At 44.3% G+C, this 24,530-nt stretch overlaps 1 protein-coding gene across 2 annotated transcripts in view; it reads left to right on the top strand.

Moving 5' to 3' along the window:
• The window catches only part of Slc1a1 (solute carrier family 1 member 1), a 99,280-nt gene extending 89,117 nt beyond the window's left edge, over window positions 1–10,163 (top strand). For both annotated transcript variants that reach the window (XM_045130835.1, XM_045130829.1), the window contains exons 11-12: window positions 4,866–5,000; window positions 8,081–10,163. In XM_045130835.1, the coding sequence (XP_044986770.1) occupies window positions 4,866–5,000; window positions 8,081–8,327 (382 nt within the window). In that variant the 3' untranslated portion in view covers window positions 8,328–10,163. The remainder of the gene's footprint in view (window positions 1–4,865; window positions 5,001–8,080) is intronic.
• Window positions 10,164–24,530: the final 14,367 nt, after the last annotated feature.

The following is a 24,530-nucleotide window of genomic DNA, read 5'->3' as shown; positions in this document are numbered from 1 at the left end:
ACAGACAAAGAGGCAGAGAGAGAGAGAGAGAGAGAGAGAGAGAATGGGTGCGCCAGGGCCTCCAGCCACTGCAAACAAACTCTAGATGCATGCGCCCCCTTGTGCATCTGGCTTATGTGAGTCCTGGTAACTCGAGCCTTGAACTGGAGTCTTAAGGCTTCACAAGCAAGTGCTTAACTGCTAAGCCATCTTTCCAGCCCCATGAATTCTCTTTCTTACTGATAGGCGTTCTAGATCCTAACCTGTTTTCACCTGGCTTGGGCCTGGAGGCTAAGTGGCCAGTTTATATCCAAACATTTCTTCTTCCTCAAATGACTTTTGTCAGGCTTGCTGAGAGCTACTAGCCCAGACTCAGTAACAACTTTGAAGCCACAAGTAATCATTGACTGAAAGTTTAAAAAATCCTGTCTGGCTCCTTCTGGGAGATAACTTTGCAGATCAGAGTTCATGTGGCTAATGGTTAAGTGACTTCAGACGCACATAGCGACTCAAGCATCAGAAGACACAGGGATACTGTTTTGTAGTTTTAGCAAATATTCACTTGTCACAAATTGCAACTGGTATAAAATGGATAGTTTTATATCAAAAATATACTTCAGAATTTGGTGCATAAAAAATGGTATAGAGAGCCAGGCATGGTGGCGCATGCCTTTAATCCCAGCACTCAGAAGGCAGAGATAGGAGGATTGTCATGAGTTCGAGGCTACCCTGAGACTCCATAGTGAAACCCAGGTCAGCCTGGGCTAGAGTGAGACCCTCCCCCCAAAAAAACAAGAAAAAAAATGGTGTAGAGAAGAAAAAAGTTTAACAGTAATAGTCGTAATAGCACAGGTTGTGTATCCTTTAAACACTTGAGAATGGAAGTTTTTCACATCTTGGCTTTTTTTTCTTTTTAGATTTGGGGATGTGTGTGTATTCAGTTGTTTAGGGGAAAGACCACTGTCTAAACATGAACTTCATTTAGGTGTCATATATATTTTATGTATAGTATAAGGTAATTTTATACAGTATTTTTAGTATCTCTGGATTTTGACTATGCCCTGTCACATGAGATCAAATACATAATTTTCCACTCATAGTATCAAGTAAGTTTTGGGGTGGGGAGTACTTAGGATGTTGGGTTTTCAGAGATGTGTTCACCCCTTGGTTGTTTTGGTTGTTGCTGTATTCGGAGTGGAGAGTGGAAGTTGTATTAATATTCGCAGCAGCAGTAGCAGCAGAGTGGCATGGCCAGGAGTGGAGATTCAGAGAAGGGCAGTGGCAGAGCCAGTACGGGCCAGGAGTGTGTGGCTCAACCCCTCACGCTCGTTACAGCCCAGCCCCTGTCTGTATGCAGTTGAGTTAATGGGCCTGTCCTAAAGCTGAGTGCCAGTGCTAGGAAGGAACTTTGCCGTAGAGGGTAAGACCCTCTTAGCCAAAGCAGGGCATGGTGAGGCAGCAAAGTACATTTTAACACTTTCTCTCTTGTCTGAAAATGTCTAGTTCTGACATTCATATGAAAGCTAGCTAGTCAAAGGCTCAAGGGCAGGGTTTTTATTGACTAAATGGATTTTGAGTTTGAAGCCCAGCCTCAGGCTCTAAGGACATGGTTGACCATGGCATGTAGAGGCTTCCAAGAGGGATCAGTGGGCTTGGGCACAAATCACTTCTCACAAAGAAATGCCATTAAGTTGAGTTTTCCTTTATATTCAAAGGAATTAGGTAAGGACAAATTTAAAAGATTATGCAAGCCTAAAACTATAGATACTTTGACACAACCTTAGAAATCCAATTTACTACAAATTGGTAGCTGTAGCCACTGAACTCTGGCCTGCCTTTGACAGTACCCGCAAGTGGCTTCCAGAACACTCCAGTGGGCACATGAATGGGCAGCAGAATTTAGTTCCTAAGAGCTCAGAGGCCTTTTGAGCCCATAGAAATATGGGTTTGTGGGGCTGGAGACATTGCTAAGTGGTTAAGGCACTTGGTGTACAAAGCCTAACAACCCAGGTTTGATTCCCCAGTACCCACATAAAGAAAGATGCACAAGGTAGCAAATGCATCTGGAGTTCACTTGCAGTGGCTAGAAGCCCAGGTGTGCCAATTCATATTCTCTCTTTCTCTCTCTCTCTTCTCTCTTGGAAATATATAAATAAATGATAAATAAAATAGTTTTAAAGAAATACAGATTTGTGGGTGAAATCAGGGCTTCATCTGGTCTACATCTTCATCTTTTTAAAATATTTTTTTCTCAAATTTTATTAACATTTTCCATGATTATAAAAAATATCCCATAGTAATACCCTCCCTCCCCCGACATTCCCCTTTGAAATTCCATTCTCCATCATATCCCCTAAATAGTCTCTCTTTTATTTTGATGTCATGATCTTTCCCTCCTCTTATGATGGTCTTGTGTAGGTAGTGTCGGGCCCTGTGAAGTCATGGATATCCAGGCCATTTTGTGTCTGGGGGGGAGCACATTGTAAGGAGTCCTACCCTTCCTTTGGCTCTTACATTCTTTCTGCCACCTCTTCCGCATTAGACCCTGAGCCTTGGAAGGTGTGATTGAGATGTTACTCAGTAATCCAGTCACTTCTTTCCAGCACTATGATACCTTCTGAGTCATCCCAAAGTCACTGCCATCTGAAAAGAGAAGATTCTCTACCTAAAGTGAGAGTAGCATTAATGTAAGGGTATGAACATTAAGAGAAGTGCTTACTGGGCAGTTTGATAAGCATTTAGCCAAACAGCAGCAGAAGTTACACCCTTAGGGCTCATGACTACCCCTGTTCCCTTCTGTGGAGCGGGCCTCCAGTTCAATTGGAGGGCAGTTGGTTTCCACCATGATAGATGTGCCACTATTACACCTGTTGGTTCATTTGGCCTGGCTGGCCAATTATAAGGCTTGCAGTGCTAAAATATTTTTATTAGTTATTTATTAGAGCCAGAGAGAGAGAGAGAGAGAGAACCAGAGTTAGGATGGGCACTCCAGGGCTTCCAGCTACTGCAAACAAACTCCAGATGTGTGCACCCCCTTGTGCATCTGGCTAACATGGGTCCTGAGGAATTGAACCTGGGTCCTTTGGCTTTGCAGGCGAACACCTTAACTGCTAAGCCCTACATCTTCATCTTTTAACCCATCGCCATCTGGGCAGTGATTGTTCAGTCCAAGGGCAAGGCCATAGCTCTAAAAAGTACTGACTATATCTTCTATTACTCATCTGATTCAAGGGACTTTCCAGACTGGTCCCATGACAATAAGCCATGTTACTAAAGAAACTGCACATTCTGAAAAGTCCCTATGTGCCCAGAAGTGTGCTTTTCAAGCACATGGTAATAAAGTTCATCTGACTGCCTATCCTGAATTCTGCATCTCTCTTCCTTTTACCAAAGTGTATCTGTTGCCGTGAAGACATAGTCAAGAATGGTCATACCTTGGCCAGGAATCATGTTTCTTAATTCACTGCTGTAATGGGAAGCTCTTAGAGAGGGCTAGAGTCTTGTGATGTCCAGAAATTACATAAAACCTGCTTAACCATTGCCTCATTGCTGGGTCTTCCCTGGAAATACCCTTGTCCATCTACCCTACGAGCCATCTACTTATCCTTCAAGGCAACTGAAATTCCTAGTACCTGTTAGAAGCTCTGTAAATGATTGAGCAGGTGAGTAGATAGGAGCTGGAGGGAAGGTCTGGAGAGATGGCTAAGTGGTTAAAGGCACTTGCTTGCAAAGCCTGGCAGCCTGAGTTTGATTCCCTAACACCTATATAAAGTCAGATGCACAAAACTGTGCATGCATCTGGGGGTCTTCTTTTTGTTTGTTTGTTTTTTGCCATGTCAAGAGGCCTTGATGTGCCCATACTCTCTCTCTCCCCTCCCCCATTCTATCTTCCCTCTTCTCTCTCTCTCCTTCTCATTCTCCTCCTCCTCCTCCTTCTTCTTCCCACCCCCTTTCCTTGTAAGAAAACTAATAATAAAATGTTTCTTTAAATGGTGGAGGAGGGCTGGAGAGATGGCTTAGCGGTTAAGCGCTTGCCTGTGAAGCCTAAGGACCCCGGTTTGAGGCTCGGTTCCCCAGGTCCCACATTAGCCAGATGCACAAGGGGGCGCACGCATCTGGAGTTCGTTTGCAGAGGCTGGAAGCCCTGGCGCGCCCATTCTCTCTCTCCCTCTATCTGTCTTTCTCTCTGTGTCTGTCGCTCTCAAATAAATAAATAAATAAAATTTTAAAAAATTCTTTAAAAAATGTTTAAAAAAATAAATAAATAAAATAAATGGTGGAGGAGGTTGTTGGAGGGATGGCTTAGCAATTAAGGTGTTTGCCTACAAAGCCAAAGGACCCGTGTTCAATTCTTGAGGACCCACATAAGCCACGTGCACAAGGTAGCACATGCTTCTGGAGTTCATTTGTAATGGCTGAAGGCCCTGGTATGCTTATTCATTCCCCCTGCCCCTTACAAATAAAATAAATTAAAACGGTGGAAGGTAAAAAAAAGGCAGAGGAGAGGAGCCTGACACCTGGGATGGATAGATGGATGCATGGTGGAGTAAACAGAGCCTCGTGTAAAATCACAGGTGGTAAATCCTCGCCTCTGAAGCTGCTTCATTTTTGGCACCACGCATGCTCTTCTGCACTTTCTGCCTTAACAGTGATCTACCAGATCTACTAAATGCCCTTGTCAGGCTCTGCTTCCTGCTCCTGTCAGCCTCCCTTCCCCCCTCCTCGAGTTCCCATCCTGTGATGAGAGCTGGTACTTAGTTATAGCAGATCCTGACTGTCCGGTTTGAGGACACAGCTATAACAGATAAGGAGACTGTTTCAGACGAGGGGCCGTGGGGGGAGAAACGAGTGCCTAACCCTCTCCTGCTGCGATGTCTTCTTGACAGTATCACAGCCACAGCTGCCAGCATTGGTGCTGCCGGCGTACCCCAGGCTGGCCTGGTGACCATGGTGATCGTGCTAAGTGCTGTGGGCCTGCCTGCCGAGGACGTCACCCTGATCATCGCTGTCGACTGGCTCCTGTGAGTTGAAGCAAATGTGCCCCACCCGGGCGGGCGGCAGCTTCCTAGCCAGGCAGAATGGGTGCTGTGCCTGCTTCTCACCTTCGATTGCCTAGTGAGCCCCCTGCTGCTGCCTTAACTGCCTACCAGGCCGCCTGAGAGCGTGCTTAACAATTCGCCCCTCAGAATTTCTGCAGAGGTTCTGACAAGCCACCAAGCTCCACCAGGACATTGTACTGGTAATGTTCAAGATCAGGAGCTGGGTGCAGGACAGGGTAGCAGTGTGATGGGATGGAGAAGCTGAATGAGGCTCCATAGCCGTATCCACTTACCACAGTCCTGACTCTGAACCCCCTGGGCGACTTTGGAGTCGGGGCCAGCAGCATGAGCAAAGCGTGTATCATACATCTGACTGGGGTTTAAACCCCTATCAGGTGCACCCCTCGGTGTCTGACCTTGAGCACATCCTTACCTGCAAGGCCCCACTGTGTTATCTCTGAGGTGGGAAGATGTCTTCTTGCCTCATTGGCTTATTGTAAAGACCAAGTGAGCTCATGTGATTCAGGTTCTAGAAGTATATCCAGCAGCCAGCACATGCTCAGTGCAGGCCAGCTTTTACTGCTGTGATGGGAATGACTGGAACTACTTGAGTACCAAACAACTCCCTATCTCACTGCACCCCAATCTCTCTCACACATACATAAGAAATGATCTCACTGCACCCTGGCCTCTCTCACATGTACATAAGAAATGATCTCACTGCATCCCAATCTCTCTCACACATACATAAGAAATGATCTCACTGCACCCTGGCCTCTCTCACATGTACATAAGAAATGATCTCACTGTACCCCAGTCTTTCTCATATGTACATAAGAAATGATCTCACTGCACCCCAATCTCTCTCACACATACATAAGAAATGATCTCACTGTACCCCAGTCTTTCTCATATGTACATAAGAAATGATCTCACTGCACCCCAGTCTCTCTCACATGTACATAAGAAATGATCTCACTGCACCCCAATCTCTCTCACACATACATAAGAAATGATCTCACTGCACCCTGGCCTCTCTCACATGTACATAAGAAATGATCTCACTGTACCCCAGTCTTTCTCATATGTACATAAGAAATGATCTCACTGCACCCCAATCTCTCTCACACATACATAAGAAATGATCTCACTGTACCCCAGTCTTTCTCATATGTACATAAGAAATGATCTCACTGCACCCCAATCTCTCTCACACATACATAAGAAATGATCTCACTGCACCCAATCTCTCTGACATATACATAAGAAATGATCTCACTGCACCCCAGTCTCTCTCACATGTACATGAGAAATGATCTCACTGCACCCCAGTCTCTCTCACATGTACATGAGAAATGATCTCACTGCACCCCAGTCTCTCTCACATGTACATGAGAAATGATCTCACTGCACCCCAGTCTCTCTCACATGTACATGAGAAATGATCTCACTGCACCCCAGTCTCTCTCACATGTACATGAGAAATGATCTCACTGCACCCCAGTCTCTCTCACATGTACATGAGAAATGATCTCACCGCACCCCAGTCTCTCTCACACATACATAAGAAATGCAGCAGAACAGCTAGGTGAGAGTAGACCTCACCTCTGTGACTCCCAAGGTTGAAGTTGGAGCTAGCCTAGTCCCTAACTTCCTCCAACACCAAAGTCTGGCTCTGCCCCTGGCCGTCAGGGTAAGTTCCACTCCATAGCAAAGCTTTCCTCACATCCTGCTCCAGCTGACTGGGGGAGGTCAGGGCAATGTAGTTGCAGGTGCAGCTGAGGAGGAGGAAGGAAGAAGAGTCACTCGTGGTCCTGAGCCCACACTTGGCTTGGACTCGAGTGGGCATCAAAACCAGGAGCTGAGCTCGCTGCAGCTTTGACTGGGGACAACGCCGAGCACTCCCACTCAGCGCTGTATCACATGAAAAGATGCGTCTGCAACTTACTAGTCACACAAGCAGACGTAGAGAACCAAAGGGCCTGACAAGTAGTCCATTCATTGAAGGCTACGGAGTGTATCATGTCGCCCCCCCCCCAGTTAGCTAGGGTGTAATGCCCAACTGAAATGTCACCCTTCTTGCAAGATACCCTCCTACTGAAGCAAGATCTAGGTTTTCTTTCCAGTGGTGATGATGGATTTGTCCTAATCTCTTTCCCCTGGTTCCTTCTGGAAGCAGCAGCTTTCATTGCCAAGGCAGCCAAGATAAGTGGGAACGAAGATGACACCAAGACACTAGGGCCTGTCAGTCCTGGCATTGTTCTGAACAGCAGACAGGCGTCTCGCTGCACGGGACGTGTGTAGGCACCACTGGCCTTTTCTACTCTGTGGGTATCGTTTTCACAAATGTGCCCATGTCCACAGTCCTGCCACCTAAGCTCTACTCTCAAAATGGGTAGGCCCTCTATGGGCCTTATCTATATCTCTGGTCTCTTCTCCAGCCCATTGGCATGAAGACTGGCTGAGGAACTTAAAGGAGGAAACCATCCCTGGGCCTGTGTTTTCTGATCCTCTGCTGTGCTCCTGCCAAGTTGCTCAGAGAGTGACCTAATTTAGTAATTAGTACACAAAGGGCACACATGAACCCACACATGTACCCTTCCCTTCTCCCCACATACACACTTGGCACCATACACCCTACCAGACATCTAGGTTCTCTCACCTGAGCCAAAACAGCCCACACTATTAATTGCATTGAATCTGGAAAAATTGTAAGACTCAACTTAGAACTGAGTAATTCAAAGAGTTCTGATCCTCTCTCAGCCCCGGTCATACCTGTGGAGACCCCAGTCACATTTCCTTGGAAGGAGAGGAGAGAGTTTCAGGAGGCTGAGAGAAGTCATTGCTATGTGTTGAGAACAGAGGCCTGGTGGAACCGGTCTACTCATTCTGTGCCTCTGTAACTGATGTTCTTCCCCAAGCCTGGGAGGCACCATGTCAGCCAGCCAGGAACACAGCATTGTTCTGCATTGACTTCAATCTTAATATGTCAGGTGCTTTCCTTTCTGTAGTCACCAGTGAAGGAAAATGAAATCTGAGCCCCATTTCTGTCTTTCCCACAGGGACCGGTTCAGGACCATGGTGAACGTGCTGGGTGACGCATTTGGCACTGGCATCGTGGAGAAGCTGTCCAAGAACGAGCTGGAGCAGATGGACGTCTCCTCGGAAGTCAACATTGTGAACCCCTTTGCTTTAGAATCCACGATACTCGATAATGAAGATTCAGATGCCAAGAAGTCTTATGTGAATGGGGGCTTTGCAGTGGACAAATCCGACACCATCTCCTTCACCCAGACCTCACAGTTCTAGAGCCTCAGCGTCAGTGACTGGGGTGATAACGGACAGCTCCCAGAGAGTCATCTCTTAGCAAGTTCCAACATTAAGGAAAAGAGAAACACTAATGATCAATTCTACACTTAGTTTGATATACAGACCTCCAGATTATTTTCTATATTTGGCTTGATAGCCTTTGTTCTCTGGGTTTGGAGATTTGAGGGTGGGGTAAAATGAAAGGAAGTTAAGGAACTGTATCAGCTGGGTCTTTCAGATTCTCTAAGACAAAGTTTGGAAGTACACAAAGTAATAACTGTTGGGACTAGGTAATGGATATGGAAGAGAAATTGCTTTCTCAATATACAGACCAGTGTTTTGGGTTTTTGAAATTATTATTGGCTACAAATTTTTACTCAGGCTTTCTATTGGCATGATTTCCTTTGCCCTCACTTTTTATAGATTATACATCATCTTAACAGCCCTACCCAGTTGATGTGCCAAAATTTCCACTTGGAACCCATATCTAGCCACTTTCAAACTACTTTTTTTAAAAAAGACCAGCACAGTTCTGCAATAACCATTTTAAGATAGGCATAGGTTGAGGGGGGAGAAGGGTTCATTTTTTAATGTACTGTATTGGGACACTGGTAGCCCAGTGTTCAGTATAGAACTATATGTATATGTGTATATATTTATTATTTTCATATAATTTGTGAGATCAGAAATGAATTGTCAATGTGAAAAAAGGAGCTCTCCTTGTACTTGAATAATAACTCCAATTCCAACTAAGTTGCACTCCAGAGCTTCCCAGAACTTCTCAGCACTGGAATAGGAATCAGGTTTTTGGAATATTTCACATCCCTAAACAACCCTAAGATAGGAATATGTCATGGTGATGCCTCAAAGTAGCATCGCCATTTATTTATAAAGTCCAGGTTCTAGCTCCCTACAGGGCCTCAATGTCAGCTCTGAATAAGATTATATACAAAGGTGGCGCTTCCAAAACTGATCGCTCAGATCTCACCGGAAGACTTCATTATTGTAAGTCTACTCAGACCCTCTTCACAAGGCTGCTGTTTTTCTGCCCTCACTCTATCCCTCATCAGTGCCCAAACAAGAATAGTAAGCCACCAGCCAAGGTATGTTTTCAAATCAATTCCATAGGCTAAACAAACCACCTTGCAGAAACAGCTGTCCCAATCCCGAATTTTTGCAGAGTCATCCTACAACATGAGGTAGCGGTATTAGAGGTTCAGGAAAATCCCTGCTTCTCGTAGCACTGCCTCCTGTTCCAGAGAGGACTAATCTAACTGGTGACCCAGGCCCTGCTCCTTAGAATCTTCTGCTTCTCATTCTGCTAATTTATAAAGATAACTGACTTTTTAAAAAGTCTGTGCTTCAGCCGGGTGTGGTGGCGCACGCCTTTAGTCCCAGCACTCGGGAGGCAGAGGTAGGTGGATCACAGTGAGTTTGAGGCCACCCTGAGACTACATAGTGAGTCCCAGGTCAGCCTGGGCTAGAGTGAGACCCTACCTCAAAAAAACAAACAAACAAAAAAAGTCTGTGCTTCAGTTCTCACCTTGTAAATAATGCTTAACATGAACATGTACTTACATGGAACTAGATCCATAACTGTCATGTTCTTATTCTTGGCTACCTTAAACCTATGCTTTTATATCTCAGAAACCAGAAACTGTGCCAAAGACAGTGGGAAGGTAAATGAATGCTCACTATTGGCCACTTGTACCTGAAATCTTCAAGATGATGATACCGAATTGTCATGTGAACATCATAGTGACCAATGATTTGATGTAAAATTTAAAATGAAAATATTGGATTTATTTATAAGAAATAAACCTAGATATAAATAAAGTTAAATGAATCATTTATTTTGGACCAGACTGTTACAGCCCCTTTTCAGGTGGCTCCCATTAGAGGCAATAGAGTTGACAGAGCCGTTCATGAACATGGGTGATCCTTATAACTAGCCCCTTAACACATTCAGTCTCATCATTCTTTCTCACTTGCTTCTCTCTGCCTTTTTATTGACATGGGTGGGTGTGGAAATGTTGATTTTTAAATTACTGATTTTATAACTTTGTCTCCCTGACAATGCAAAAATAGGGCTTGTGGAAAAAAATCATCTGGTCCTTCACACTCACCAGTAAAGATCCCTAGTGGAATACAATTCTGCTCTGAACAGCTGGGTCATAATTTGTGACTAAGATGAAAGTAGAATTTTGTTAGAAATTACTATCATAGAAGACAGCCCAATCCCAATTCAGTGATGTCTTGGTTTACAATGAAAAGGGCATTTCCTGCCTTCTGAAATATGACTACAGATTACAAATTTCTGTATTCAAAGTATTCTTTGAAGTGACCACATGGGCCAGCCTCTGTCACAAGGAGGCTCTATAGGACACAACTCACTTGTGTAATAGCCATTAAGAGAACACACAGCTCCCCAGGCCTGAGAAGGCCACATGCTGATAGCTCTGTGGCCTCAGGAATATACTGGAGTCTTGGCGGGAGAGGTTGGTGGTGTTTTTTTCTGTTTTATCTTGTTTGTCTCACTCTAGCTTAGGGTGACCTGGAATTCACTGTGTAGTCTCAGAGTGGCCTCAAACTCACAGCAATCCTCCTACCTCTGCCTCCCAAGTGCTGTGATTAAAGGCATGCACCACCACACATGGCTTTTGTCAACATTTTTGTGAACCCACTGGGCTCAAGGCCTTTTATTCAAAGCCCATCACTGTTCTTAAATTAGCCATGAGAAATGAATGTAGCTGGTAATCAGACAGTAGGCCAGCAGCAGTGATGGCTTTGTGGGAATTTAAGATTCCTCCAGAATTATGGGACATATCTGGTTCCATCTACACATCTCTAACCTGGCTTGCTACCTTGTAAGATACCACAAAGGGTACAACAGTTGTGAGTAAACCCCTCAAAACATGACTAACATCCATAATCCCTTGTTGGAAAAAAAAAAAATGAGAAAAGAAATCATTGTTCACCCAGAGAAGTTCTGCTGGTCTCTAGAAGTCCTCGCTAGCCTAGAGCTAGGAGACTCAGGCCCCTTGGAAGTAGCACCAGAATATAAACTATAGAGACAACTGGTCTACCTGTGGAGGGTGGGACAGCTACAACAAAAGTACACAATCAACCAAACTCTTTCTTAAATGTCAACGTGTTTTCTGTCCAGGAAGCTGCCTTTTTATCACTGACTGGAAGGAAGCTTCAATCTGGGAATATCAGGCAAGGGTCCAGCTTCTAAGGGAAGGTAGAAGGAGGCTAGAGCTCACACACTCCATCTTTCTAGGACTACATTTTGTAAGAGGAGAAGATGAAGTGAAATGAACAATCAACATGGGAGAGTGGTCCCTGGAGAACAGGCTCCATAATACTTTAAAGATGGCTTTGATGCTCCACCAGGCATTCAGGTATAACTTTCATGTAAACAGACCATATTGGGCTGGAGAGACAGCTAAGTGGTTAAAGCACTTGCCTGCAAAGTCTAACGACCTGAGTTCAATTTCCCATTACCAGATGCACAAAGTAACACATGCATCTGGAGCTTGTTTGCAGCAGCTGGAGGCCCTGGTGCACCCATTTTCTCTGCCTGTCTCTCTTCTATCCATTAAATATTTTATTTATTATTTATTATTATTAAATATTTAAAAATATTAAAAATAAACAGCCCATGTTGTATTTCCAAGGTCATCACTTGTCTTGGCAAGAATAATGGAAGGCTTGCAGAAAGAGTTGCTGTGCTGACTAGAGGGAACGCAGGGGCTCCAAAGAAAGGAAGCTGAGGATAACAAAACATCCCTATCCTTAGGAACCTGGCAGGATATGATAGGGAAGAGGAGGGTCTGACTATGAATAAAAGCAACAGCAGGACACTAGTTGGTCTGGGGCACATGCTTTGTCTTTCTATCAATGCCCATGTGGCTTCACCTCCCAGGGCTTCCCAGCTAATCCTCCGTCTCCTATGTTAGCCATAAACATGAAGCTGGAGGAGACTGTTGACCTTTATCATACACAAACCCAGGGCTCTCTGCTGGGTGAGTTGTAAGGAAAACCTGCCACCTGTCATGACATCAGACAATGCAAATAAGACACACAGGCTATGAGGATACTTAGTGTGCTTTTCTGGCACGGAGGATAAATTTGCTTGAAGATCATCCCAGGCAGGCAACCTGTTCTCTGTTTGTTTTTAAACTTTATTGATAATTGTTATACATGTATATATTGTATTTTGGTCTTAACTACCTCCCATTATCTTCTTTTGTCTCCTCCATCCTGACCCTTTCATTTCAACTAGTCCTTCTTCCATTTTGATATCTCTTTTTCTGTTCTCTAACATCACTTATTATGACATGTTAATCAGCTTAATATTGTTTAGGTCTCGTACAGATAATAACAGCCTCTATAAGGTCACAATGCAGTGGCAACTTTGTGTCTAGAAGACAGAGTTCCAAAGCATTCTTCCCATCTTCTGGCTCTTACATTCTTTCTATTCCATCTTCTGCAATATTCCCTGAGGTTTGGCTGGTGTGATAGAAATGTCTTTTAGTGCTAAACACTCGAGAATCACTTGACAAGGTTTGAGTCTCCCCAGCAGTCCCACCATCTGCAGGAAGAAGATTCTTTGACCAAAAGTGAGAACAGCTCTATATATAAACATAAATGTTGAGAGGGCAGTTTGATGGGCACATGTCCACTTCCCATACAACAATGTCCTACTGTTTTTGTTTGGGTTTTGTTTTGGTTTGGTTTGGTTTTTTGAGGTAAGGTCTCACTCTAGCTCAGTCTGTAGTCTCAGGCTGGTCTCAAACTCACGATGATCCTACTACCTCTGCCTCTCAGGTGCTGGGATTAAAGGTGTGCACCACCACGCCCGGCTGTCCTACTGTATTCTTGAGTATCATTTCCTCCATGGGATGACAGCAAGGCCGGTAAAGAGCCGGTTTCTTTCAGGATGTTGACTCAGTGCCTCCCAACAGCCAGGAGGGAGATTTCTCTTTACCAGGATAAGTTCAGGAGGGGGTACATCTCATGATTCCATAAGAAAAATAGAACAATACTGACGAAAATCATTTTTATTCATTCAGCCAATGTTGGCATTGCTGTTATGATGTGGCAAACATTGTCCCTAAATAGTAACCATTTAATTTCATAACAGCATCATGAAGTGGCTATTATTGCTGGCTCTATAGCCAAGAAAACTGTCACAAGAGGTTAAGCCACTTGCCCCAGATCCTATAACAATAGGTGGCACTTCAGTCAGGCTCCTGTGTAAGCATTTTCACCAGGCACAGGAAGCCTGGATCCCAGGGAGCAGCTCTAATTCACGTCTGGAATGACTCAAGATTTTCAAGACAAGTGAAAATCATTGTAGAACACTTTTCTGCAGCATAATGCCTATAATTAAAAGTATTGTATACTTAACATTTTGCTGAAAAGGGTATTCAAATGTTTTAACACAGCAAAGAAAGAAGGAAGAGAGGAAGGGGGAAGAAGGAAGGAAGGCTGGTTTGCATTGGAGGTGATGGACAGGATCATGACATTGTATGTATGTCATTGCAAACACTAAGTGCTAACTAATGTGCTGACTTGATCTAAGTATTTTACTGGATAATGTTTTGCTCTTTATAACACTCAGATTAGTCAAGTAATATTACAGTTGGGAAGGGATTCCCCCCCCACACACACACACACATCTCCTGGAAAAGCTGGTTCAGCAAGGTTCAGTAACTTGCCCAGATGGTATTCAAATGCTGACACCCAAGCCTTTTCTTAGCTCTCAAGATACAAGCTTTCAGATGCCTACAAAGCAAAAGGTAATAATTAATGCATGATGGCATCCAGTCCTCACCTCTTTGAATGGTGCCCATTGGTCATAAGCATGGCCTTTCATTCCTTACAACCGAATTTACTTCTCCAACTCCTCCCTCCCTGCTTTCCCATTCTAGCAATGGCTAATTTAGAATGTGTCTGTTGTCTGTTACCCATTGGCCTGACCTCACCCCCTTTGTGGCTGATAAGGTGTCATTGAATGCATTCCACTCATGTGCTCTTTACGTACTTCATTCAATCTTCAATGCTTGGACTGAGATGATAGCTCAGTCATTAAGCACTTGCCTCACAAGCATGAGGACCTGAGTTCGATATCAAATACCTACATAAATGCTAAGCATACATGGCTTGTTCCTGTAATCCCAGCACTGGGGAGGCAGACAGGTGGATTCCTGGACCTCACTAGCCTAATTGGTGATCTGCAGACCAGTGGCAGACATTATCTCCAAAAGAGGTGGATGAGCTATACAGAGAGAGGTGGATGGCATGGCTTACCTGAGGCTAATGCCTGAGGTTTTCCTCTGTCCTACACACACATGTGCACACACACACATACATACAAGCACATACATCATCCACAAAGACAAACAACACTTGCAAAAGAAAAAAAAGAAATTTGTAGCACTACCTGCCCCATAATGAGGGGCAGGCATCAGAGAAAAAAAAAAACAAAAACTGAACCCTGTTTCTCTTCCTTGCCTGCTACCTGTTTGAGACTGCTCATCAGTCTTAGGCTCACCTCTGTTTCTCCTCCCACTCATTTAACACCTTAATCCTCTGCAGTCTGCCTCCCACCCGCACAGCTCTCCGAGCCACAAAGGTACTGAGTGCCCTGAGTGTGAGATCTAAATAGGCATTTCCTAGTCACCACGGTTCTTCTGCAGTACTTGTCACCTCTGATTAGCATGTGCTCCTTCCTTGGCTTCTGCGGATCCAGTCCTGTCCCACCTCTTGTCCAAGACCTGTCCCTTGCTGTTCCTTACTGGCCTCTCCTCTCTGCCTCTGGCACACACTCGGGGGTCCCTTGGACACTTCTATGGATGAGTGAACATAACAAGGTTCCCATCATTTTGATCTCTAGACTATCTCCACCAGAAAGTGTCCTGCTATGATGGCTTCAACTGCCACTATGCAGATGATTACCAAAGTTGTATAACCACAGAATGAATATAGAGCAGGTAGACGTTTCTCCTGCCTTGACCTCACAACCCCACTTCAGATCCCATTTCCAACATCTACTGGGCATTTTCCATTGGCCTTTCTGCCATCTATTTAAACCGAACTTACTCCACACCAACCTCAGAAATTTTTATGAAGTCTCTCCCACCATGATTTCCCCTGCAACCTGGGCTTACAAGTTTTTTCCTGCTTTTGTAGCTTTTTTTTTTTTTTTCTTTTTTGAAACAGACACACAAAGAATTGGCGTGCCCGGGGCCTCAGCCATGGCAGGTGAAATTCAGGCACTTGCGCCACCTAGTGGGCATGTGCGACCTTGCACTTGCCTCACATTTGTGCGTTATTCATCTGAATCCCCCTATTCTGAGCTTCAGGTGGGAGCCCAACTGAATTGTATTGGTTCTTTGAAGTGAGTAACCAAGAATAGCTCACTTCAGACATGGGTCAACTGTGCATTCTCTGCATTTATTCCTCCCAAATAAGCCTCTAATGAACAACTCATATTTTGATAATGCTCTGAATTCTGTTTACAAACGACCTTCATAATAAGAACAGGATAGCACTTGGGAGGCAGAGGTAGGAGGATTGCCATGATTTCGAGGCCAAAAAAAATACATAAACAAATAATACGAAGAAGAACAGGATTAAGAAAGATTAAAAATATTAAACTACCGGCTTGTGGTGGCACATGACTTTAATCCCAGAAGTCGGGGGAGGCAGAGGTAGGAAGATTGCCATGAGTTTGAGGCCACCCTGAGACTACAAAGTGAATTCCAGGTCAGCCTGGGCTAGTGAAACCCTTCCTTAAAACAACAACAACAACAAAAATTTAAACTAGATCTAAGTCAAGGCCCCATTGCCTTTGTGTACCTTTTCTGACTAGCAGCATCCCCACCCTCTAGTATTCTGAATGTGTCCTATTCTATCTCGTCAGCCAAAAGACACTATTGGGTCCTTGAGTTTATCTTGCCTCATATCCCATGATGAATGTAAGTCTAGAAAATGAAGGGATCTGTGTCCTTAGGTTTGCAGGCCACGTACTCTCTCAGCCGGTATTCCACCTCTAATGGGTACGTACTTCACCTTGGCTTTCTAACTCAGCCCAGAACACCTGCTGTAGCAGACAGCTTCAGGTTCACTGAGATGAACTTCCAGACCAGGCACAGTTATGGAGGAAGGGATATTTATTGAAGCCTGCAGATCCAGGGGAAGTTCCATAAATGGCAGAAGAAGCTGGCCTGCCTTCAGAGGACCAAGCAAAGAGAGAGAAGTACAAGCCTAAAGGTCAAAAGCCACACAGGACAGCACACTTCAGGAACTCCAGCTAGGTACACTTTGCATATCTTTAGATTGAAATCTGAAACCACCACCACACCTTAAGATTAACCTAGTGACACTGCCTCCAGCAAGGTGGCAAACAAATAAAAAACTAAATATATTGGGGGCCATCTATTCAAACCACCCCATTCCACCCCTGGCCCCCAATGGAGTTACAACCATCACACATTGTAAATTGTACTCAGTTCAGTTTCAAAGGTCCCCACAGTCTTGACCAATTTAAGATATTAAGACCTGTAAAATCAAACAAGTTAAACATTTCTAACATATAAAGGCACAGAGTAAACATTTTCAACTGGTATAAGGCATAGCAAAGAGAGACTAAAACAATGAAACTCAACCACCATCAAACAAACATCAAACTTTTGCAGTTCAAGTTCAACATAACCAGAGACTGACAGTCTCCAGATTTTCCAATTCTGCCCCTCTAGCTGGGCAGGTAGCCAGGGAACACTTCCATTCCAGGCCAACAATGCACTCTATGGTAGCCTTTGCACAGTCCTGGTATATACAAAACATCTTCAGGTCTTCATGAAAACCACAGTCCATCGTCCAAAGGCTCTTTCAGCCTATCAGGGCATCAGGCCCTACCTCATGCTGCATCTCAGTGGCAGCTCCTGGAAGCATGTGCAATTCAGGACCACTCCTTGCATTTTTCATGCTTCTGAAACCAATACCAGGTGTACAAGACACAGCCATATTCTTAATTCAGGGGCAAAATAAATCATAGCCTTGAAAAGCAGGTTCCTTCTCCAGTCAACTCTTACCGAAAGTGTTTGCATTTCTATGATAGTCTTTCCTCAGGCATCCTTCCCATGATAAAACAATTGGACCATCTTCCTTAAGATTGCTAATGTGTTTGACAATAGCAGAATCAGTAACCTAAGACCAGTCTCAGTGCCTGTAATTTTAACTTGCTTGAGGTTTTCCACCTTAAAATCTTAAATCTCTCAGTCCAATATCTCTAGCCAAGCACATCAGTCCATTACAAATTTAACCTCAATCAAACTGTCTGGGCCTGGGCAGCAGGACACAGCCAGCCCTTATGCCAATAGCCCAGTTCCAACAAAGTCCTCTGCAGTCTTTCCTTCCCCTTGGAAAGCTCATAAGCTAAGCCTCGAAGTTCAATATTGTCTACACTTAGAATTCTCAAACTCTCATCATAATAGTCCATAAAACTTGGCTTACCACTCCAGAAGGCATCTTCATTTGCAAGCACCAAATCCATGCCCATTTCTCCAAAACAAAGGTTCCAAAAGATCAACATGGTCAGGTTCATCTCAGTCCACTCCTCGGTACCAAGTTCTGTAGCAGACAGCTTCAGGTTCACTGAGATGAACTTCCAGACCAGGCACAGTTATGGAGGAAGGGATATTTATTGAAGCCTGCAGATCCAGGGGAAGTTCCATAACTGGCAGAAAAAGCTGGCCTGCCTTCATAGGACCAAGCAGAGAGAGAGAGAGGAGTACAAGCCTAAAGGTCAAAAGGCACACAGCACAGCACACTTCAGGAATTCCAGCTAGGTACACTTTGCATATCTTTAGATTGAAATCTGAAACCACCACCACACCTTAAGATCTACCCAATGACACTGCCTCCAGCAAGGTGGCAAACAAATAAAATACTGAATATATTGGGGGCCATCTATTCAAACCACCACACCTGCCCTACCTATTTCTTCCTCAAAGGATCTAGATACTGTCCACACACACACACACACACACACACACACACACACACACACACAGATTTTAAAACATCATTAAAATTAATTGCCTCATGATTCCTTCCCACCCCCATGTCGAACCAGCTCTTTTTTTTTTCTCTACCCACTCCCAAACTCTTGAGCAAGAAAGATCAGCAGTCAAGTACTTGAATGTTTTGCCCCAAAACCCTAATGTCTGAATCTCAGGGACACTGTGTAAGGCACTCCAGAAGCTGCTCCTCCCCCTCCTACCCTTCACTATCCTCTAATTGCTTCACTTGGCCCAAATCTCTTCCTGGCATGCTCTTCATGTTCTTTTATATCAAAGAGCAATCGTTGGCCCCCATTCCCAAGACCTCAGTGTTCCTTACCTCCTGGAACCTGGGAAAACAATAGTTATCTTGAGACAGGATCAGGTGTTACTTTATTATTCAGTTCATATAAGACTTGACTATAAAGTGATGAAATCTATTAGTTCAACAAACCTCGCTTAGTTCAATACTGTTAAGCAGGACCCAACTTCATGTGGCTGTAGAGTCTTTGCCATTGCACATTTGGATTTGAGGAATCTCACTATTCTGTGGAAGGCTGGAGGTGGGTTAGACCCCCCACTTTTCATTCTAGTCCTCACCTGCCATTACTTCAAACCCCACTGTGGCTGATAGTCCTGAATCCTGCCTAGACATAAAGACATCTTAGCCTGAAATACTTTCTGATGATCACACTTGAAACATCTCATTGCCCTAGGTAAGAAGAAGAACTCTAGAATGGTGTGGGTTTTGTCATAAACTCCTAGTATACTCTCCACATAAGGTCCAGTACGCAGCTGAGCTCATAGTAGAATTTAGGAAGTACACACTGATGGATCAGCACAAGGCTGTGGAACCAATTTGGTTGTCAGGGCCGGAAGTTGTATGACCCAATGCACAAAAGATGCCATCAACTTGCCTGAGCTGAACTTCCCTTAGCAATGCCAAATGAGCTTTCATGACGTGTTCCCACCATGAATCAAGCACTTCCAGCAACAACACCTACCGCTTACAATCTGTTCCTGGAAGTCATCCCATTAAAACAGGTGTGATATTTGTCTCAGTTCAAAATACTAATTTAAGTGAGTGTCAGTTCCTGGAGGAAAAGGAACAGGGAGGTTTATTTTGAAGTGAGGGGGAAGGAGAACTTCCTAAAAATGCTATTTACAAACATGATAGTCCAATGACAGGAAATAAGAACAGAAAGCACCTCTTGACCTAAACAAGAAGCTACTAACCTCATACTAAAGGGCTTTAAGAAAACGGAGTTGTCCTATCACTCTTGATTTAATTGATGACTTGTTTTTCAACCCCTTAGGTAGAATTTCCAGGAATTATAGCCTCGAGGACTAAAAAGGACTATAAAGCTCATGTGACAACCAACCAAGAACTGGTAGAAAGTCATAGAGAAACCATGAGGTTTGGAAACAAGACACATCATGATTTGAATATGGTTTCTGACACTTGATTTTCTGACGTTAATTGTGTTGAGGAAATGATGTTTTCCTTACATAATTAAATGAGATGAGAATGGAAATAGTTACACTGGTTGAGTACCTACTTTGTTCCAGGCTTTTAAAGTGTGTTGGCCTAGGCTAGAGAGATAGTTCAGCAGTTAAAGGCACTTTCTTGCAATGCCTGTCGGCCTGGGTTCAATTCCCCATAAACCCAGATGCACAAAGTGACACATGCAACTGGAATTCATTTGCAGTAGACCCTGGCATGTCCTCTCTCTCTGCTCTCTCTTTCTCTCTCTCTCCTTTCAAATAAACAAAAATATTTTGAAGTGTGTCACCCATGTTACAACAATAGGAAGCATTTAACGTTACTGCCTTCATTTTGCACATGAGAAAACTGAGGCATGGAGAGTTTAAACCATTTGTCCAATGCTCTCTGCCTATGGTGACAGAACCCAAGTCTAAACCTTGAGTTGCAGTCTTTACACCTACATCAAAATGTGAAGCCTTGGATAGAGACACCAGGTGAACAGAAATGCTAAGAAATCAATGAGTAGATGAAAGCAGGGGTCTGCTGAGAGGGAAAAAGAACCTTCACTTCATGTCTTTACTGGCATTGCAGGTTCCCTAAAGGCAGGGGCAAGGTCTCTTAAAAGATTATGGCTCAAGCAGGGCATGGTGGTGCATGCCTTTAATCCCAGTATTCAGGAGGCAGAGGTTGGAGGACTGTCATGAGTTTAAGGCCAGCCTGGGACTACAGTGAGTTCCAGGTCAGACTGGGCTAGAGTGAGACTCTAGCTTGAAAAAAAAAAAGACTATGGCTCTCCCAAAGTTGTCCTTGTCCTGGCCCCCTTTATAGAAAACTTAGGACAAATCACCCTGCACCAACCCATGATACTCAGAATACTGAAATATATAACATCAGTGATTTAAGAATATCCCCAACCCAGCTACATGTGGTGGAACATGCCTTTAGTCTCAGCATCTGAGAGGCAGAAGCAGGAGGATCTATGGGTCCAGGTCATCCTGGACTACAGTGAGACCCTATCTCAAGAAAACAAACAAGAAAATATCCTCAACCAGTCACCACTAAAGCCTAATACGCACATGCCCACAACACACATTGCTTTTCCACTTTTACCTTAGAGCAGACTCTCTGCCTTGCCTGGGGTCTTAATTCATCCTCTTTAATTGTAGTGCTGAGCTTTGAACACAGGGCTTTAAGCTTGGTAGGCAGTTGTTCAACCAATGAACTACACCCCCAGCCTACCCTCTTTTCCTTTGGAAGTCTTAATCTAGGAGTATCTCAAGGCCCGGAAGCTCCAGAATCGCTCTAAAGACCTCAGCCTCTTCATCATGTGACCCTCCCACACACAAAGCAAACCCGGCACAGCATAAGTTGTTCTGTTGGCTGTCACAGTCTAGAGAGACAGCCAAGCTGTGCGGTGACCACAGAGCCAGAGAGTGACTGTGCCCCAGCAAGTGATTCATAGCAGTATGTAAGGAGAGATGGTAGTTGACTATGAGAAGCAGGATTCTTGAAAAATAAAAATAATAGGGCTGGGGAGATGGTTTAGTAGTAAAAACACTTGCCTGCAAAGCCAAAGGACCCAAGTTCAATTCCCCAGGATCCACGTAAGCCAGATACACAAGGTGCTGCATGTATCTGGAGTTTGTTTGCAGTGACTGGAGGCCCTGGTGAGCCCATTCTCTCTTTGTCTGTTTCTCTTTCTCTCTTAAATAAATAAATAAAATAAAGATAATAAGCCAGGCATGGTGGCACACACCTGTAATCTCAGTACTAGGAAAGCTAAGGCAATAGAATCCCAAGTTAAAGGCAAGCTTAAATGAAGCTGGGCATGGTGGTGCATGCCTTTAATCCCAGCGCTCGGGAGGCAGAGGTAGGAGGATCACCATGAGTTTGGGGCCAGCCTGGGACTATATAGTGAATTCCAGGACAGCCCGGGCCAGAGTGAGACCCCCTTCCTCAAAAAACCAAAAAAAAAAAAAAAAAAAAAAAAGTAAGCCTAAATGAAAGACCCCATCTCAAAAACCAAGGGTGAAAGCCGTACTTGGGAGGCAGAGGTAGGAAGATTACCATGAGTTTGAGGCCACCCTGAGACTACATAGTGAATTCCAGGTTAGCCTGGGCTAGAGTGAAACCCTACCTCAAAAACAAACAAAAAAAAAAAGTGTGCTTGGGCTAGAGATTGCTCAGTGGTTAAGACACTTGCTTGCAATGCCTAATGACCTGGGCTCAATTCCTAACTATTCACATAAAACCATGCATCTGAAAATGGGACTATGTTTTGATCAGAGAAACCTACAAGGTTTCCCAAAACAATGACAGACTTCTGTCAGAGTACTTGATGACCCACCAAAGGCCAATGGTAAGACCCTATTGCTGAAGACTCCATACGCAGCTGACACGTAAAATGGAATGACATGGCTGGAAGCCAGGAGAGAGTCAGTCCCCAGACAGTCAGCATGTCTAGTGCCAGAAGGCGCTACATAGGCGACTGGGGGAAATGACCAAGATCTGTCCAAGCAACTCATTGTTTAACCTAATTAGCAACAAATAACCTGAGGTGATGCCCACACAAGTGCAATAGTGGTACACACCATGGTGAGGAACCATTTGCTCTTGATTTGGCTAACTGATCCACTCAGTGGTACTAGACCCATAGCTGGAGCTGGGAAACAAGTCAGAACCATACCCAAACACAAGCCCACTCTCCAATATCAAGCTACCATCAATCACGGGGTATAAGAGGGCCTACTCCTATCAAACTTTCTATCAAAAAAGTAAGTGTTATCTCAATTTTCCGGGTGCTAACTTACTCTCCGTTGGAGAATCTGCTTCTCTTTTTTAGATAGATGCAGATCCTAAGGAGAGAGCTGCCCCAACATACCTCAAAAGGGGCCCAACTGAAACTAAGGACAATTGGCGAAACAAGCAAGGGTGATGTTTTCCTGTGAACCGGATACCAGCACAAGGGGGAAGGAGATCAATACAGAGAAAAATCAACTCCTACCAAATCAGAGAGCCAGAGCCTCAGAGGCCCCCAACACCTCAGCACTGAAGCAGACCACAAATGAACCCAACATGGCTCAGGGAAATTTTGCGGAAGAGGGGGCGGAAAGAATGTCAGAGTCACATGTTGGATCATGATTTGCAGAAACATTTATCATACCAATAACTGGGGGCTAACTCCACAATGCACGACCCATTTACATCAACAAGGAGGGTCCAATGGGAGGGGGTAGATCACAGATGAGCCTAAACAATGGTACCAAACTGTCTGTATTTACTGAAAAGAAAACTAATAAGTTAAATTTAAAAAAAAAAAACATGCAGCTGATGTTCATTAACAGTATCTAGATGCCCTGGCATACCCAGTCTCTCTCTCTCAGTCTCTCTCTCTCTTTTCCCCTCTCCCCTTTCCCCCTCCTCTCCTTTCAAATAAGTTATTTTAAAAAATAAACAACAAGGGTGCTTGCCTAGCACACACCAGGCCTTAGGCTGAAGGAAATCAGTGCTTCAGAGGTGCTGATGGATCCAAGGTTCAGAAGCCCAAGGGATATTCTCTGGACTTGAATGACTCACTGTGCTGAGGAGACTCTGCCCACTCAGCCCCTCTGGAAAGGAGACATTTGAGCCAAGAGCTCCTGTCCTGGACATGAAAGTTTTGGCAGATTCACTACTTCTAAACATGAAATGAAGGTTCTTTCTCCGGATAAACGATGTAATTTTACTGCCATAATTTGGAGCCTCCATTCAGCGTGGAGGAAAAGAAGTCCTGAGAACAAGAGAGCTGGGGTTGCAGTTCTCGTTGTTGGCAGGATTCACAGTGAAGAAGTGGTGGGGCGCTCCACAGCCTGAAGATCCCCAAGTGGTGCGGGGGTGTGTCCCCTAATACAGAGGACGAGGCTGGCTGACTTCACACACTTAGTAACTCATAAAGCTTCTCAAATTATACACTTAAAACGAACCTCCTCTTTTTACATCAAACATCCTTTACACTCTCATTAAAAAAAAAAATAATAATGTGGGGCTGGAGAGATGGCTTAGTGGTTAAGCACTTGCCTGTGAAGCCTAAGGACCCTGGTTCGAGGCTCAGTTCCCCAGGACCCATGTTAGCCAGATGCACAAGGGAGCACACGCATCTGGAGTTCGTTTGCAGTGACTGGAAGTCCTGACGTGCCCATTCTCTCTCTCTCTCTCTCCCTCTCCCTGTCTCTCTCTCTGCCTCTTTCTCTTTCTCTGTCACTCTCAAATACAACTGAACAACAACAAAAATAATGTGTATATGGTATGTATGTGTATTATGTTCATGTGCGCAAACTTGTGTGTGTTTTTGTTCATTTATGTTTATTTTTTGAGACAGGATCTCTCACTGTGCCTAGTGCTCACCAATTTGGCTAGATAAACTAGCCAGCACACCCTGGGTAGCCCACTGTCTTTGTCTCCCTAGCACTGAAGTGATAGATGCACATTTCCATGCCCAGCATTTTATGTGTGTGCTGGGGATCTGAACTCAGATCCTCACACTTGCACGGTAACCCCACTAGACTCTCTCCCCAGCCCCAGGCTTTCATTTTTATCTCTTCAATTCATGACCTGCGGCCTTTAGCCAGCCTGGTGACCAGTGAGGAATGATGTTGCTACACAGTG

The sequence above is a fragment of the Jaculus jaculus genome, chromosome 1 (assembly GCF_020740685.1).
Source record: "Jaculus jaculus isolate mJacJac1 chromosome 1, mJacJac1.mat.Y.cur, whole genome shotgun sequence".
In the NCBI taxonomy this organism is placed as follows: domain Eukaryota; kingdom Metazoa; phylum Chordata; class Mammalia; order Rodentia; family Dipodidae; genus Jaculus; species Jaculus jaculus.
This window is presented reverse-complemented; position numbering and strand designations above follow the sequence as displayed.